Genomic DNA, 19,765 nt, shown 5'->3' with positions numbered 1-19,765 from the left:
TTGGACTGCGATTCTGAATGAGAAGTAGGACTGAATACCCTAAGAGCACTGGAGCTAAACCTCCCTGCCACACGATGACAACGAGGCACTTGGGCATCGCAGTCTGGAAACTCATTAGTTCCTTGCCTGTCTGGGCTTGTGTATGCAGTTCAGTTCAGGTCAAACACCATTCACTGTCTCTCTGTTTTGTGCCAGGCATGTGATAGGTACTGGGCTTTGTAGCACCAGGAACTTAGCTTTCACTGTTGGGTGGTAAATGCTTTGTGTCTTCCAAATTGGTGACTGAGCAGTCAGGCAAGTAGATGTACACAAATGCAAAAGGAGCAGAGTTAGAAGACAGTGTCCAGTGCCTCTTCTACAACTCCTCCATCAACTTCTCTCCTTCCTCACCTGGCGTCCTGGCCATTTTAATAGTGGCTCTCTGGGGACAGGGCCCTGTCTGTGTTTACAGGGTCAGCAACCCTGTTGGTGGGAATTTTGGATCTGCTGGAGGAAGCGTGTATGGATGTGGCAGTTTATGAACTGGGCGGGAGGGTCACCCTCATTTTCACACTGTAAAGGTGCTTTCTGAAGCCTGTGCACAGAACAGGGACTGGAACTATCAAAGAAGATTGTAGTTTCAGAAAATTTTGCTCTATATTTATAATATATATATATATTTTTAATTAGAGTGATTGTCAAAAGACACTCAGAGGATAGGAAGATTAATGGAATCAATTAGTGAAAACTATTATAGGAGTCTGGATTACATTGGAAATTGTGCAAAGTGTTGTTTGCTTCATCAGCGTATGTCCATTTTGGTTTTAAACTGCCATTTATTGATGTATATTAAAGCCAGGCATTGTGTTGAACAATTTACAAACATGATCTCCTTTAAATTTTTAAATGACATAATTTATGAGGTAACTGCTTTCATTTCCATTTTAGAGACGAGCAAAATGAAGCCCAGAGAGGTGAAACACCTGATCAAGTTGCTCAAATATTTAGTGGGAAGGAGTGGATTTGAAATTAGGTTTCTCTAGCCATACGTTCTATCTCAATTTCTCTTCCCATATCTCTTTCACAATCTGTATTTTTCTGTACAGCATATTTCTCTCAGCTTTTCCCCCAACTTCCTTTTTATCTGCCTCACAGTATTATTAATTCATAATATGGAATTTTGCATATATTTTCATAAAATACGTTAGTTTGCAGTTTTGCTTTGTTTTATTTTGTTTGTAGTATCTTTGTTTTGGCATTAGAGGAATGTTGGCCTCCTAAACTAAGTTGGGAAAGTTAGGAAGTATTCACTCCTCTACTAGATTCTAAAAGAGATTGTGTAGAATTCTTTAAATGTTAGATAGAATTCTCCAGAGAAATCATCTGGGTAAGGAGATTTGATTTTCAGATGATGTTTAATTACAAATTCAATTTCTTTAATAGTTGGAGGACTATTCAGATAATCTACACCATTTTAGGAGAGTTCTGGTAGTTTTTTTGTGCAATCGCTCCCCTTCATCTAAGATGCCATGTTTATGTGCATAGAGTTATTTGTGGCATTCCCAGATTATCCTTCAGTGCCTGTGTCAGTAGCATCACTCTCTTAATTTTGTTTTCAATCTGTTTTCTTTTTGTTCCTTAGATAGGATAAATTCTGTTGATATTTCTTCAGGTTCACTAGGTCTTTCTTTTGTCATCTCATTCTGTTATTGGGCCTACCCACTAGTTTTCTATTTCTCTTACTGTAGAATTTTCTACTTAGCTCTTCTTTGGATATTCTATTTATTTGCTGAAACCTTTTTTTTGTTTATTTCAAGAGTATTCATAATTACTTATTCTGTCATTTTTATAATAGCTTTTTTTCTTGTTGTTGTTGAGGAATATTCTCCCTAAGCTAACATCTGTTGCCAATCTTCCTCTTTTTGCTGAGGAAGATTCACCCTGAGTGGTGTAGGTCTGCCCAGGAAGCAAACCCAGGCTGCTGAAGTGGAGTGCACTGAACTTAACCACTAGGCCACCAGGGCTGGCCCTATAATACCTTTTTTTTTTTTTTGAGGAAGATTAGCCGAGTTAACGTCTGCTGCCAATCCTCCTCTTTTTGCTGAGGAAGATTGGTCCTGAGCTAACATCTGTGCCCATCTTCCTCTACTTTATACGTGGGACACCTGCCACAGCATGAGTCAATAAGTGGTGCATAGGTCAGTGCCTGGGATCTGAACTGGTGAACCCCGGGCTGCCAAAGCGGAACATGCAAACTCAACCACTGTTCTACCAGGCTGGCCCTATAATAGCTTTTTAAAAACTCTTGTTGAATAATTCCAATGTCTTTGTCATCTTAGTCTTGGTATTTTTTTAGATTTTTCTGTTTCTTGGTATGATGAGTAGTTTTGGTTTTTTTGTTTTGTTTGTTTTTTTTTTTTTTTGAGGAAGATTAGCCCTGAGCTAACTACTGCCAATGCTCCTCTTTTTGCGGAGTAAGACTGGCCCTGAGCTAACATCCATGCCCATATTCCTTTACTTTATACTTGGGACGCCTGCCACAGCATGGCTTGCCAAGCGGTGCCATGTCCGCACCTGGGATCTGAACCGGTGAACCCCGGGTCGCCGAGAAGCAGAACGTGTGAACTTAACCGCTGCACCACCGGGCCAGCCCCAGTAGTTTTGGTTTTACCCTGGATGTTTTGAGTGCTATGAGACTCTGTTTACTATTTAAATCGTCTATTTTGGGATGCACGCAATCCAGTTAGCTTCAGAACACATGTTCTAGTCCACATTTGTGTGCTGTACTACAAATACCAATTTAATTTTCAAAGCTTTTGCAGTGCTATTTTGGTTTGCTCTGTTTGTGTGCTACCCAGAGGACAACATGAAACACAGGCATTATTTCACACTGTAGTTTAGTTCTTAAGGTATTTGCTGTGTTGGTTCCGGTAGGTTTCACATATGGACTACTCCGGATATGACCATAACTTCATGCCCAGATTTAAAATAGGTTCTCTCTAATTCCCACTTCTCTGTACCCTTCCTCTGCTCTCTGGGTGGGAGTGGGAGTGGTGTCAACTATTTGCTTTAGTTTAGTGAGGTGTGGAGATAGTCAACAGGGCTCCTTCCCACAATTCCTGTGGTCACTATGCTAGTAGGGAGAGAGGGCAGCATCTGTTTGCTAATGTGTGTTTAGCGCAAGGCAGCTTTGGCCAACAGGCCTTCATCTCACAGACTGTGCGGTGCCAAGTGAGGAGAGGAGAGATATTACTACTGCTTCTCTTCGTGTAGGGTGGGAGTAGGCAACAGGACTCCATCCTACACTCTCTTAAGTGCCTGGTCCAGAGGGAGAGGGACACTGCCTCCATTAGGCTTAGCGCAGGGCAGGTGTGGTTGACAGACCTCTATTCCAGGAACTCAAGAGCACTTAGTGGAGAGGGGAAGGAGTGACGTCTCTCTTTGTCTTAGTGCAGGGCAGCGATGGTTGCCAGGGCTCCACTCCATAGTCTTTCTAGCACCTAGTGTTAAGGGGCTCAACTTCTTTCATGGCATTTGCCTGGAACAGGGCAGGTATAGTCAAAAGGATTTGGCCCTGTGGGGTTACCCTCTTCCAGGTTCTTTGGGTAGAGAGCATGGGTTGCAGGCTACTCTAGTACCCAGGCCAAGATCATAACCCAGGGAAATTCACCATAGGTTCATCTTTCTATTTATGAGATCCCCAGCCAGTCCATATTTGATACCTTTCAAAGGTTTCTGATAGTCACTTTATGGATTTTGTCAACATTTTTATTTTTAATTAGCAGTGGAATATAGTGGATTGTGTTTACTCAATTAATACATTCTTGAAATGTGGAATAGAAGTATTCTAAAATCTGCAATACTTATCGCATACATTGTATTTCTCTTTTGTGAAGAGCTGGAAAACAGAGCACAGAGAATGGAAGCTTCATAGCCTTATCATAATGTAAGAGAGCATAAAAATTAAAATCCAATGGCCAAGATTTTACCATGTATACTGGTGAGGGCCATTGGGACGGACAGGAAAAAAATTCCAGGAGCTCTAAGGACTGTTGTTATTCAAACCAGATTGTCCCTTCTCCAGGTCCTACCCTTCTTTTTTGAGGTTACTAATTCCTATAGGCAGCCCTTTGGCCAGGGATACAGTGTCAGGGCACCTCGCTATGTTTTGTGTCTCCTCATATTTTGTTCCTATTTTGTTGTCCCATGTCTATGTCTGTCTGCATTTACTCTCTGGAGACCAGGAATGCGTGTTTGAGTCTGATTCCAGCTTTCTCCCTTCACACTGGTTTTTGAGTCCCCATGCTCTGTAACATGTTCTTCAGTCCCATCCTATCCCCATGTCCGGCCCCAGACTCTGGATCCTCAATCCGAGGTCTTTATTGTTTAGATAGGCAACAAAGACCTTTTAAGCATCTAGTAAGTGATATTCGTTATAACAGACACTAACACATTCATAAAGTTTAACTTATCAACTCAGTTTAAGAAGGCAGGGAAACTTCAACTTCTGTCCAAGTTGGAGTAACGGGAACCAAATTTACGCGTCTACCTGAAACAACCAAAAACAACACACAAAAGTACATAAAACAAGAATTTTCAAGATACTGGATATCAGGAAATGAAGGTAGATGGTATCTGACAGGGAAAAATCTACATGAGCCTTACCGAAGCTTACTGCTGTGAGAGTCTGTCCAGGCCACTGCACAAGGAGAAGGAACCCGGAAGAACCTGATAGAATCCTCGAGATGAGGAGACCTTGCTGAGAGACTGGGGTCATCGAGTAAACCAGAACTCACAGGGCAGAGTATAGGATAAGAGAGAGCTGCACACAAAGAAAACCTCAGAGTTCTGCCAAGGGTTCCCTTCAGTTATTCCAAAAAATACTGGTCGGCTCATGGATGTGAGGAAACTGTGTAGAGGTACGGAAAAACCCATTAGAAAGGATTGTAGAATCATCCAGTAGTCATACAGGCCAGGAATAGTGACTGAAAGTTCCTACCTGGCAGACTGGGAAAAAACCCTCGTAGTTCATGGAACACTGGGGCCGAGTGCTCAGAAGTGCCCCCCTCAGTAGTGGAGAATAGTTATTACTATTCAGAGCACTATCTGTACCCAGGTAACTTTCATCAAAGCAAGACCTGGAAGGATCAGTCTGTTTCAAAGTAACTTCCTTTCAGAACAAAGCTCGAGAATATTTATAGGAATAGGAAAAATACCCAGCACCACTGAGATAAAATTTAGCTATATCTGACAAAGATTACTAGCATAAAATGAAGCAGGAAAACGCAACATATAATGAGAAGAATAATTAATCAATTAAACCTACCTAATACTGATATATATATGTTAGAATTATCAGACAAGGACATTAAAACAGTTTTTATAACTGTATTTCATATATTCAAAAATTATGCAGACACATAAAAGATACTAAAAAGCTATCCATATGATCTACAGATTCAACACAATTCCCATCAAAATCCCAACGAGATCTTTTTTAGAAATGGACAGGCTCATTGTAAAATTCACATGGAAATGCAAAATAGTTAGAATAGTCAATTTGAAAAAGGAAAACAAATTAGAGATAAAACACTACCTGATTTCGGGGCTGGCCCTGTGGCCGAGTGGTTAAGTTCGCGCGCTCCGCTGCAGGCGGCCCAGTGTTTTGTTGGTTCGAATCCTGGGCGTGGACATGGCACTGCTCGTCAGACCACGCTGAGGCAGCATCCCACATGCCACAACTGGAAGGACCCACAACGAAGAATATACAACTATGTACCGGGGGGCTTTGGGGAGAAAAAGGAAAAAAATAAAATCTTTAAAAAAAAAATACTACCTGATTTCAAGATTTATTGTAAAGCTATAGTAGGCAAAACAATGTGGTATTGACATGAATATGGACACATAGACCAATGACTCGTAAGTGAAAGTTCAGAAATAGACCTCCACATATGGGACAACTGAATTTGGACAAAAGTCTACAAAAGCAATACAGTGCAGAAAGTATATTCTTTTCAATAAATAGTGCTGGAACACATGAGCCACACTCAAAAAAAAAAAGGAGTTTGTATCCATATCTTATATTATATACCAAAACTAAATCAAAACAGATCATAAGTCTTGTAGAAGGAAGGATAAGAAAAAATATCCGTGACCATGGGGAAAGCAAAAGCATCTTAGATATGACACAAAAAACATCCATAAAAGAAGAAATGGATAAATTTGAATTGACCAAATTTAAATACTTCTGCTATTCAAAAGATACTTATAAAAGGATAAAAATGAGCCATAGACTGAGAGAAAATATTTGCAAATTATATATCTGATGGAGGAATTGCAACTAGAATGTATATGACGTTTGAGACTCAGTTTTAAGAAAATAAACAAGCCCATTAAAAAGTGGGCAAAGGATTTGAACAGATACTTCATCAATGAAGATATATAAATGACAGATAAACACATGGAAAGATGCACAACATTGTTACTTGTAAGGGAAACAAAATAAAAGTACCATGAGATAGTACTATAAATATATTAGAATGGCTAAAGTTAGAAAACAAAAAACTCGCCATTTCAGTTGGTGCCGAAGATGCGAGGGAATTGGGACTTCTATACACTCCTAGTGGGAGTGTAAAATTATACAACCACTTTAAAACAGTTTGGCAGTTTCTTATACGTTTAAACAGATATCTGCCATATTATGCATCCATTCCACTCCTAGATGTTTATCCAAAAGAAATGAAAGCATATGTTCAAACAAATACTTATGCACAAATGTTTTAGCAGCTTTAATTGTAATAGACCATACCTGGAAACAATCCAAGTGTCAATCAACAGGTGAATAGACAAACATTCACCTATCATGGACTAATACTTAACTACTTAGTAATATAAAGGAGTGGGCTATTGGTACATGAAACATCTTGAATGAATCTTCAGAGAACTTGCTGAGTGAAAGAAAGAGAAAAACCATACATACTGTAGTCCACTTAAACTCTAGAAAATGAAAAATGATCTACAGTGACATAAAGCAGATGAGTGGTTGTCTGGGAAGGGGGAGCATGGAGGATGGTGGGAGGGAGAGAATATAAAGGGACACAAGAGCGCTTTTTGGAGTGATGGATGTTCACTATCTTGCTTGTGGTGGTGGTTTCACAGGTGTATACATATGTCAACACTCAGGAAATTCTACCCTTTAAACATGTACAGTTTACTATATATCAGTTATAATTAAACCAAGCTGTTATAAAAACAGGATAAGACTTATAATTAATAAAATTGTTACGATATAAAAACTTTTGGCATTTAAAGAGGAAAACTTAAACAATGAGTCATAGGAAAATTGCCAATTTCTGTAAATTCTGGATAAGTGAACATAAATGTATCGATGGGAGTGGAGAGGGTGTTGGAGTATCCAGTCAGTGTACTAGTTGAGTTATAATGAGTGCTACTAATTTTCGTATATAATTTTCCATATAATCAGAATATATTTTATATTGAATTTTAGCCAATAATCTCCAAACATCAAATTATGGACATTTAGATTAAAAGCTTGGTTAATAATTTCTGGTATTATAATAAATGTTTTTCTAAGTACCATTTTTTTACAAATTAATTGATCAAACTATAGCATGAAAACAGAAAAAATAAATGAACACATTTGCCAACATGAAACTTACTAACTTATTTTTCCTTTTTTCAGGGCCCTCTGTCCTTAACTTTGGCGATGTTTGTGTGAATTCCACAAATACTCATCTACTGCATGTTGTTAACATGCTATCTATTCATGTTCTGATCCAGTTAGATGTTAATTTGGAAGAACTTCGGAAAACCAACCAATTTTCATATGTGATTCCACCTACAGCCAATACTTACATTTCAGTGAAATTTGAATCGGCCACCATGGGAAAATTTTGGAAGTAGGACTTATTTTCGAATTTCTGCATGCTAGAATCAAAAAGTCCTTTTGTAGAATATGTATTTTTTTGCCCAAATAATTGTAGTATATGTTATATTTGGTCTCAAAACATAGAAACTGTGTGTAAATCAACGTGTAGATTTGTAGATTCATGTTTCAATGGTAGTCTAATTATCACTCATAATTATTTTGATGTATTACTTGCTAAGAATTAATTGCGGATGTTAACAGTATATGCATTTTTACATGTAACTGAATTCTGTAATTGCAAATAACTATTTGTTAAGTTTGGAGGCTTTTGCTGTGTTCCAGGTCTTTCACCTTTACTGTGAACAATATACCCAGTGGGCACATCCTAGTGATGGCAGTTGTCCTGCCAGTAAGACTTGAGCTATCTTCTAATGAGCTAGTGTTGAGAGCACAAGGCTTCTTGGTGAAAACATGTTTTCGGGGGACAGTCAGGTTGTATAATCGTCAGAATTATTTTGCACAATTTGAATGGCAACCGGTAAACAAAGGAAGAGGGATGGCGTTTTCCATTCGTCCAGCTAAAGGTAATAGTTTATTCTATTTGTTTGATTTAGACATCCATTTATTCATATATTAAGGCATTAATCATTTATTGAGTGTGTACTGTACAGTGGTGTTAAGAACATAGAAGTAAATCACATTTGGTCATTGGGGCATTTATTTTTACATACTTAAATATATAAATTTGATTTTAAAATATGGATCCCGTATTAGTCAGGGTTCTCTAGAGAAATAGAACCAATAGGAAATATATATATATGTATGTATGTACAGAGAGATAGAGATGAAGAGATAGAGAGATTTTAAGGAACCAGCTCATACGATTATGTGGGCTGGCAAGCTTGAAATTGGAATATGCAGGGCAGGTTGGCAGACTGGCTGGCTAGAGACCCAGGGAAGAATTGACGTTGCAGTCTTGAATCCAGAGCAACCTCAGTTTTTCTCTTAAGGCTTTCAACTGATTGGACGAGGCCCTCCCACATTGCGGAAGGTAATCTACTTTACTCAAAGTCTACCGATTTAAATGTTAATCACATCTAAAAAATACCTTCACAGCAGCATCTAGACTAATGTTTGACCAACCAACTGGGTCATAGCCTAGCCAAGTTGACAAATAAAATTAACTATCATAGAGACTGATAAAAACTATTTTTTGTTTAGTTTTAGTTTGATAATGATAATAAGATATGATTCAGAATGACTTATATTTTGTTAGATTGTGAATTCTTTTAGAAGGATCGAAGAATTCTTTATAGTCAATATTTAACACAGGTAATAAAATCCAATTAATAACACTAAGAAATTAAAACTGTCCTTTAAATAAGGAGTTTTTTTAATTAATAGAAAATAATCTCAAATTTACTATTTTTGATGGTTCCTTATATTTGTTAACTATCCTCTTAACCTTACTTTGCCATTCCCTGGAATCTATAATTCCACATAATGTACCTGTTACAAAACTGAGCCCTGGTAACTGCTAAACTGTCACTTACCTAGTAGCCTGTCAGAGTCAGCAAACATCTTTGTGATGTGCTGTGAGGACCTCATGAGGACACAACCTATCATTTAAAGAAATAAAATGGCAACTTAGAAGTTGAATGATTAATACAGTATCTTTGTTTTCTGGACATGTCATGCCTTTCCAGCTAGATGGAAAGATCTGGATCTGTTTTTTCTTTTTTTTTTTAAGATTGGCACCTGAGCTAACAACTGTTGCCAATCTTCTTTTTTTTTCCTGCTTTTTCTCCCCAAATCCCCCCAGTACATAGTTGTACATTCCTAGTTGTGGGTCCTTCTAGTTGTGGCATGTGGGATGCCGCCTCAACATGGCCTGATGAGGGGTGCCATGTCTGCGCCCAGGATCTGAACCAGCAAAACCCTGGGCCACTGAAGCAGAGCACATGAACTTAACCACTCGGCCACGGGGCTGACCCCAGATCTGGATGTTTGTATCTGCAGTGACTTGTATAGTGCTTGATAACCAGCTAAAGTGCAATTCTGCATGAATGGAAAATAAAACACACTTTGGAGTCAGATAGACCTGATTTCAAAACTTGTCTTAGCTTCTCACTAGCTTCGTGATATTAAGAAAAGTACTGTATAAGCACTAGTTTCCTTATCTGTAAAATGGAGAGACTAATATCTCTCATAAAGATTAAATATATGGGAAACTCCTATAATGACTGGGCGAAGGGTAGGCAGCTATTTGATTATGAAAATTTACTAGAATTGTTTGGACTCTTTTTTGTCCTGAAAGTGTCCTCAGAGTAATAACAGCCTGTCGTGCTTCTTGCCATCCATGTCTATTATTAATTCCTTGCTCCCTGCTGCCTTCCCTCTCTCTTTCCTTCCTTACTTTCTTCTTTCCTTCCCATCGCTCCCTCTTCATCTCTGATTTAGGCATAGTCTTCATTTGGGATCTAAATAGATGATCCTTCTAATCATAGAAGAGTCCTGGTTTGTAGAAATCTTGCCGTAGTTATATTTTCTTATATCAGTCATTTCCAAATCATGATTTTTATATAACTCTACCAGTTTCTGTAACAGGGAGTGTTATAAACGAACTTAACTATTAATTTAAATTCACTTAATTTTAGTGTGGATCTATAGGTGGAGATGTTGACAAATTTCACAAGTGGAAGAGTAGGACCGTCCCATCATAAGCATTGGAGATCATTGATATAGGCATATTTCATCTTTTTATTAACCTGGATTGATTTAGCACAATCCCAGATTATAATTTATTAAAGTATTCAAGGTATACTTCCATCAATATTTAGCAGATTCATGTGACCAAGCTCTTCTTTTTTGTTGTTAATACTGGTAATACTGGGTCCCGTCCCAATCTAGAGAAAAGCTGAGTGAATAATCAGAGAAGAAAGAGAAAATGTTTCTGCAGATTTCCGAGATTCTAGATAAACCACCTCGAGTTGTTTTGAACAGGTATCCAACAGCCATAGTTATATTATCTGCATTCCAGCTGTAACTTCTGATCAAGCACGTGACACGGCATTAAAAGCCTCTGAAAGGCACAGTGCGCTGCGCGGGTGCTTTTCCTTGTGGTTCTCCATCTTAACCAGGGCTGAGTGGGCTGGGCTTCCCCCTTGTGGCTGCTATGGAAATGCCATGACGATGCTTACTTGGTCAGAAGAGAAGTGGAATTACAAGTCTTATAATTGGAACACCAGTTATGCTTCTCATGGTCTTTAGAACTTTATTTTTACAGGAGAGATTTTACTATCTGCTTTTATTTTCTTTGGGTTTCTCATAACACCTCTTCCATTTTTTTAATCAAAGCACAAAAACATAAAGACATTTAGTTCAAAATAGGGTGTTTATATGAGTAATACCATTAGCTTTTAAATACTTTCGGTTTTTTTAGAACACAAATGATACAGTGCTGAAATCTATTTAATATAGCATTGAGGAAAGTATGCATAATTTATATGTGTAGATTTCTCTAATACCATTTTCCTTTCGGTGTTCAGAATATTCGTATAATAATTACTCAGTTTTGTTTTTGCCTCTTGGTATAAATCTCTTTATCAAGTCATTTTTCTTATATCCCTTTTGTTATATTAGTTTTACATCCTGAATAATACATTTAATTGTATCCCTCTGTATATTTTTGTAAACTAAAATGAATAGTTCTAAATTAAATTTTATGTTGTGATTATCCTTTCTCCCTGAGGCCTGATATATTTTGGATTTGTGTTTGAATGTAAGAGTGGATTGTTTTCTAAGATAGAATTGACTTCTAATTTGACTTATTCATTAGGTATTGTTCATGTTTCTGCTCGTTTTTTTTTGTTGTTTTCATTCTTGTTGTCTTTAACCTTACTGAACCCTTGAGTCCGCTCAATCCTCAAACTTGTCTTCATTCAGTTCACTCTCACTATCTTTCTCATTTCTCTCACTCCTTGGCCATTTGTGGTACCTGCCCTGCCAATCCGAGCCTTGCTCAATCCATCCATCTAGCTGATTTCTCCTGTCCTCTGATATGCATAATATTCTTGGAGAAAAATATATAGCCGTGCTGATTGAAGGGAAAATATTCACCTCAAGCTGCTGACCCCTCAACATGGGTCTGTGATCCTTGTGCTACTCTCAACTCTTCTCAGCATGCTTGGGTGTCTTTATATATATAGCGTTGAATCTTTGCCAAAGTTACTTTCCATCACAGTCTTTACCACACACCACCCTCTTCCAGCACTGTCGCTTAACTTTTACACTTCCCCCAGACTTTGTCTTCCTGCAGAGTTCCTGCTCATCCTTCAGTCACAAGTCAAATGCCATTTCCTTATAATGAAGTTTCATCTGCTTTCTTGGGCTGATTTAGACTCCCTCCCCACCTTCTTTTCTGCTCCCATTGTGTACTTCTTATGTTATCTACAATTATTTGTTTATATCCATCTCCTTTTGTGATAGATGTTGCTAAGCCCATATCTGATATATCTGATATTCATTTCCCTTCCTTTCAGGACCCTCACTTTGTTTGGGGAAACAATGTTTTTATGTAGAAATCTCTTCGCCAGCCTTTCTTGCCAATGAGATGTGGACAGAAATTTCTTTTAGCTCCATCTCCCTTCTAGATGCTAGGCATTGTTTGAAGTACTTCTACATATATTAGCTTATTTAATCCCTACAGTGATTCTCTGGCTGTTATCCCTATTTTATGTATGAGGAAACTGTGTTAAACATAGGTTAACTTGGGGCTGACCCAGTGGCATAATGGTTAAGTTTGTGTACTCTGCTTCAGTGGCCCTGGGTTCGCAGGTTCGGATCCTGGGCACGGACCTAGCACTGCTTATCATGCCACACCATGATGGCATCCCACATAAAATAGAAGAAGATTGGCACAGATGTTAGCTCAGCAACTATCTTCCTCGAGCAAAAACAGAGGAAGATTGGCGACAGATGTTAGCTCAGGCCCAATCTCGCTCACAAAACAAACAAAAAACATAGGTTAACTAAATTGTCCAAGGTCTCAGCTAGTAAGGGGCAGTGCTGAAATTTGAACCAGGGAATCTGACGCTAGAATTTGTGCTCTTTTTACCACTATGCCGTGATACCTTTCCACACTGAGGAAGGCCACATGGTAAGGAGTGATAGTGTAGGCAGCTAGAAGAAGCACTGCTCCTTGAAGGCATTGTCAGCCTGTTAAGACAACCCTGGAATAACCTATCTGTGGACTTCTGATTGCATAAGATAAATAAACCCCTATCTACCTAACCCACTGTAATAGGACTTTTTGTTACTTAGAGACAAATATAATCCTGCTGCACCCCCCCACTAGACTGTTAGCTCTTCTGTGTCCAGTTTTCTTCTTTTTATAAATTACTGTGCCTACCATAGTATTGACATTCCAGAATGTTAATAATATGTGACACTGGGTGCTTTCTAGGCGTCACATGCTTTGTTAATTCCTTTACATGTGCTGTTATCTCCCTACATAGTCACTGCAAAAGTAGGAGGTGGACACAATCGTTTTTAAGATTGAGGAAACTACCGTCACGTGAGAGTCAACCTGACCCAAAGCAAAGTTTGTTTGTGATGATCACTCATTCTCCATTCAGTGTCCTGTGTTTTTGAACCTCAGGCGATCCTCTCTTCCTAAAGCAAGAACTTCCAAGTCATTCTTTCCACTGAGTATTATTTTCTTGCTCCAAAGGAGATGATGAATTTAAACAGATAAAGCAGCTCATACCAATGTGCCTGATACCTCCTGGGTTCTCAAAACATTTGAATTACATAAATGTGTTAATTACTAAGAGCTACATCAGAAGTTACGTCTCTAGGGATGTGAACATTTAAAAAGAAAGCCTCTGGTAATGGTAATTCCTCCCTCTGAAACTGAATGAGTTATCTGATGTTAGTATTTTAGAGTGTTAGGAAACATATGGAGGGGACATTTAATCAGGGATCACAAATGATTTTCTACTGTCTATGTGTAAAGCCATCTCTAATCCTAGTGTGTTTTGCTTCATTGATAAATTTCTGCTTTTGGTAAATATTGTCATACTTTCTGTCAAATATTTTGATCTGCCTATTAAAACTGGGAAATAAGGTATGTATTTTAGATTTTAATCAGAGTCTATAGGTCTATACTCATTTGATAATCTGTCATGGAGCATTTCCCTGTATTTTGAGTTTAATTTAAATAATTTGTTATATAACGTCATTACATTTTTATGCCAGCTCTTATTTTGCATATTAAAAAAATAACTATAATTAAAATGTGGTAAATGTCGTATTCTCTCTAAATCCTCTTAGGCACTGTTGAACCATTCTCCTCATTGGAATGTGAAGTAACATGGCAGCCGTGTTTCAATGCTCCAGAAAAGGGGGAATTTACTCTTCACGTCAATGAAGGAAACACGCAGACACTAAAATGTGTTGCACATGTAATGATTTCTCTTGAATATGATTTTTATTTTGAGGGCTCTAAATTGTTTGGAAATACATAAGTGTATATAGTTGAGTATACATACTATGTTAGTAAAGACTGATTCTGCATGCAATACGTAGTTAACTAAATTATCTTAGCATCTTCTTGGAGCCACTTCTTTGCCATAAATGAAGACTTTGCTAAAAAAGGGGTTGTGTTATTTAGAATTAACTCAGAAGTCTAAGACTTTTGTGCCAAGAATGCTAGATTGTTATTAGAGCCTCTATAAATATGTAATACCATGGGAGCCACTTGAAATTAAATTATTTCATTAATAGACATTGAAGAAAAATAGAGAAAATTATATTTTTGCTTTACTGTATTGCATTTTTAGTGTTCTAGTTGTAATTAATAATTCAATATGAAATGGATCATGTAATTTACATAAGCAAGGAAATATGGAAAATTCTTCTTTTTTAGAATATACTTCTTGTAATGAATATGTGAGTAAAGTGAAAGCTGCAATATGTAATTTTGACTTCCCTTCTGTGGTGGATCCCAGAAAGCTTTAGCTTTAACTTTATACCTCTTAATCACCAAGAATCAACTTTACTTGTGTACCAAATTTCTCTCCCAGTGTTCTTAGTAACTTACCACAAGCCAAATGCTGTTTTACTAAATCCCATCACTATCTCTAGGCCATAATCATGCTCTTAGATATTTAAGCTACGAAGGAGCTTATGGCCTTAAGAGATGACAGATTCATCCACTTTAATGATGGCAAGTGGCAGTCAGAAATCAGTAGGCTCTTTCCTCTGTTCCAAGCTTGAAATAAGCTGGGTCCTAGTGCTTTCACTGTTTAAATCTCTTATTATTCTTTTTAAAACTTTCTGTTGAAGTGCAGTATAGTACACCTACAGAGAGGTGCACATGTTATAAATTATGTATCCCTCAATCTTTACAGACTGATAGCACCTTTGTAACTCATACCCAGATCAACCAGATCAAGAAACAGAACATGGCTAGCATCACAAAAGAACCGCCCCCCCCCCAGGCCACATTTCTGGTCACTACATGTCCCTCCCAGGGCCATCGCTATCCTTACTTCTAAGAGCATAGGTTAATTTTGGTTTTGAACTTTATATAAATGTAATCAAACCATATGTTCTCTTTTGTGTCTGGCTTCTTTTGTTCATCATTATTTGTGGGGTTCATCTATGCTGATGTACGTAGTACTAGATTATTCTCATTCCTGAATAGTATCGCATTGTGTGACTATACCATCATTTCTCCATTACACAGCTGATAGGGGTTTGGATTCTTTCATATTTTTAGCTAATATAATAGTGCTTCTGTTAACATTCTTGTAACTTTCTTTTGGCGAACATATGAGCACGGTTCTTTAACTGTTATTTACATAACTGTGTTTGGCAAGTTTACCAATATAAATTTGCCCACATACACACCCCATGTGTATTTTGTTAAACAGATAAAAGATGAGCAATTTAGTAATGTAGACTTAGCATTAATAACAGGTACCATTTATTAATTACTGTGTGTCAGCATGATGCTAAATGCTGGTGATGTATTATCTAATTTAATCCTTACAAAAACTCTATAAGGTGTGTTCTAATAACTCAATTGATGGGTGAGGAAATGGAAGATTAAACTGGTTAATTAACTAATACAAGTTCACACATGTAGAAAATGCCCTAGTTGGAATTTATATCCAGATCGATCTGCCTCCACAGCCTTTGCTGTTACCCTTTGATAAAATTTGCTTTCTGCTTTCCCTACACTAGGACTGTTAAGAATTAAACTCTGAGGGGCCAGCCTGGTGGCGCAGCAGTTAAGTGGGCACGTTCCACTTTGGTGGCCCGTAGTTCTCCGGTTCGGATCCCGGGTGTGGACATGGCACTGGTGGCAAGCCATGCTGTGGCAGGCGTCCCACATATAAAGTAGAGGAAGATGGGCACAGATGTTAGCTCAGGGCCAGTCTTCCTCAGCACAAAGGGGAGGATTGGCAGATGTTAGCTCAGGGCTAATCTTCCTCAAAAAAAAAAAAACAAAACCCTGAGATATCAGAATAATGAATTAGATTATTTTTTAATAAATTTTTGAAGCTCTTAAAGTTAAATAAACTGTGGAGTGTTAAGAAAGTAAAGATGAAGGAACACGAAGTGATTAACTAAAATGTTCATTTACAGTTTATCATTAATTTATGAAGGACTTACTTGATCATTTTCTCTTCTGTTAGCTTTGTTTGAAAATTTATTGTTCCAATTACCCAAATCACGTTCTTCAAATAATTATAAGAATGTGTTAAAAACCTCCTAAGACAATACGAAATAATATATCATAGATGAAGACAATAGGGTCTGGTATAAAGAGCATTGAATGAGGAATTAGAAAACTTGGGTTCTGGTCCCCCTTGGCTGTTGTTGGCTTTCCTGTAAAATGGGAGTGGTGGATAATATCAACATTTCCAAAAAGTGTTCTATGATGCGCTAGTTCTGTGAAGTGATTTGTGTGGGATGAGGGTACTCCTACGCCTAAGTAATTCTGTGGATCTCAGTGAACCACCTCCCTGTTCTCAGATAAGCAAAGTGTACATTATCAGCATATTAAGCACTATGAGAAGACTTCTAGTGGAAACATGCCTGTCTCATTTGACACATTTTTTTGCCATACTTACGTGACCCTTGAACTCTTTCCTTTTGCATAGCACATGGTAACACATGATTCTCAGTCGTGGATTTACTTCCTCTATAGAGTATCTTACTCCCCCTGCCTTCTTCAGTTTAGGAGTACATTTTAAATATTCCATTCTATTTTCCTTCCTCTTAAGCACGTCATAAAATCTAACACTTCATATTAGAAATTTCCATGAACTGAAAAATTTTGAGTTATCTGGTAGGTGATAATAAACGTTTACTATTCTTTTAATTGCATTTTCCCTTTCCTCTTCTTAGTTTGCTCACACCAAGGTCGTATTTTTCGAGCCAAGAATACTCTTTAATAATAGCCCTCAAGGTTTAACAACTTGGAGGAAAGCCATTCTCCACAATGTAGGACAAAACCATGCTTATTTCAAGGTAATGTAGACTCTTGGAATCTTATCTGAATCAAATCATATTATCATTTGAATTAATTTTTTGCCATGAAAACTATGGCATTAATACTTTAGCCTTTATAAACTAATGCTGATTTTAGATATTTCATATGAGACTTTCTTCTCCTCTTGCCCCTTTTTTCTTCCTGTCTGTTATTTTGTTTTATTGAAAAAAGACAGATGATTTGAAAAAAACATTTTAAAAAATGTGCATTGTTGATGTTACACTCCATATTTAATTAGGAGCTTTTCCTTTTCTCCTCATTTCCACTCTGTCATCAGGATTGTTAGGGTAGCAGTTGGGACCTAGATCAAGACCATTCTAAAGATGCTCCATTTATAGTTGTTGCTCCTGATTTAAATTGCAGGGGGGGTGGTTGTTTAAAGTGGTAGCAGAGTTTTTCTGCTGAAAAATATATTAAGATCCCCCAATAGTGACAATAGAGATTAGCATTTAAGATCTTTCATTCAAGCTTTATATCTACGTCGTCTTCTGCCCAAACAAACAAATGCGGATACTCTTTTCTACTGTTACTTCAGAATTAGTTCTGAAGTCTATTTGTTCCTTTATCCCCAAAAATATCTTAACCCATTTCCCTTTAAATTATTCTGACTTAAAGTATGGTAGATAGGCCTAAATTGACCTCTGACAGACCACACCATAAATCCTTTGGTAAGTTACTTATAACTTTCCTAAAGGTCAAAATGAGATCTTAGACATTAGGATATCAAGGAAGTAATAAAAAAGAGGAGGTTACTTTATCATCTTGCCTCCCCACTAATTTTGCTTTCAGTTTTTAGGATCAGGGTAAAGGCAAGCTATCAAAGCAGTATCTAGAATTTTGGCATTTTCTCTAACAGATATATCTCATCTTTGTAAATTTTGTGAGGTCTTGAAAACACTTCAGATGATAAATTTCATCATCCTGTTTGAATTGGAAGATGCCACTACTGAAAGTTCTGTTTGCTGGGTTAGGGGTGCAAATCCTTGTTGAAGTTCAAACTATTTGTGTATGTGGTGTTTGAAAATCTATTACAAAATCATCTTATGCCCTGTGCCTGGGGGTCCTCTCTCTAGGTAGTAGTTTGGAAGCTTTCCTAGGAAAGTTTTGGAACAATACCTTTAAAGAATAATGTAGCATTTCTGCAAATTTTCAATTACAGGTTTGTGACCAGAGTCTTTTGTCTACCATTAATATTGTTCCATCACAAGGTATAATTCCATTGGGAGGGCTGACTGTTCTCAATATCTCCTGTACACCTACCGTGGCAGAAAAATTTGATACAAGAGCAAAGGTATGTTTATATATTTGTGTGTTTGCGCCTTAGATATGTTTGTGTGGTTATTTGCTTAGTCATTGAAGATATTTATAGTAGTAAAATGTTGTATCCATGTTTATTCTTAGAAAGCATGTTTTAATGATTTCTTCTAATGGGATTGGATTTTAATGTTATGATACCAAAGAGTATTTTTAAGATTTCTGTTATTTTTCTAGCAATTGAGTTAGCGCTAAAAAAAAAATGCAGTTTTTAAAGATCTATACGATAAGCAACCTTACCTGTATCATCTGTTGTAGAAATGGTTGGCAGAACTTGGCAAGAGGATCTGTAGAAAATATTTTTGGTGAAATTAGATAACGGAAATTTTGACTAAGTTGAAATGAATTCCTGTAATCAATATGAGGCATTTTTCGTGTGAAATTAGAATGATATTTGGCATCTCTAAGTTGTGATAAGCCTTCACAGAGCAAAGGATGGCTTTTTTCATGGCATTAATTAGATACTTTATTTAATTAGATACCTTAGGAAAAATTAATCAGTTTTGGAATGCTAATTCTAAATAGCTTTAATGACTATATGAACTGTAGGCAAATTCTATATGATTTTATAACCCACATAAAATGTTTTGCTATTTTATGTTCTGGAAATTTAGTAAATGAAAAGATATTACCTTGATTTTAGAGGCTTCTCTAAGTGTCCATTAAACAGAATAAATAAAACATGTAAGACTTGTCTGTGATAAATTTTATTTATTTTAAACTCAAGGAATGGAATATTCTTGATCTCCAATCTGATGATCAACTGTGTGCATTTACTCACATTAAGAAATAATATCTACACTGTCGTCAGATCAAAATGAGTAGCTTTAGATTTATCCCTCATTTTATCCTTCCATTTCCCATAACAATTAATTCTTAAATAATATTTAGCTTAATGTGATAAATACTGATTTGCTGGCCCCAAAACAAACAACCTAATTATTGTATCTTACTTTTATAAAGAAATATGTATTGAAAGGTGTTTATGAATTATGTATTGTGGTATATGGTCTGATTAT

General features: G+C 37.1%; 1 protein-coding gene across 2 annotated transcripts in view; it reads left to right on the top strand.

Annotated features, from left to right (window-relative positions):
* Positions 1–19,765, top strand: part of CFAP47 (cilia and flagella associated protein 47) — a 431,185-nt gene that overhangs the window by 41,991 nt on the left and 369,429 nt on the right. For both annotated transcript variants that reach the window (XM_046672810.1, XM_046672809.1), the window contains exons 14-18: positions 7,682–7,898; positions 8,210–8,451; positions 14,201–14,331; positions 17,288–17,410; positions 18,592–18,723. In XM_046672810.1, coding sequence (XP_046528766.1) covers positions 7,682–7,898; positions 8,210–8,451; positions 14,201–14,331; positions 17,288–17,410; positions 18,592–18,723 — 845 coding nt within the window. The remainder of the gene's footprint in view (positions 1–7,681; positions 7,899–8,209; positions 8,452–14,200; positions 14,332–17,287; positions 17,411–18,591; positions 18,724–19,765) is intronic.

This window comes from Equus quagga, chromosome 10 (assembly GCF_021613505.1).
Source record: "Equus quagga isolate Etosha38 chromosome 10, UCLA_HA_Equagga_1.0, whole genome shotgun sequence".
Taxonomy (NCBI): Eukaryota; Metazoa; Chordata; class Mammalia; order Perissodactyla; family Equidae; genus Equus; species Equus quagga.
This window is presented reverse-complemented; position numbering and strand designations above follow the sequence as displayed.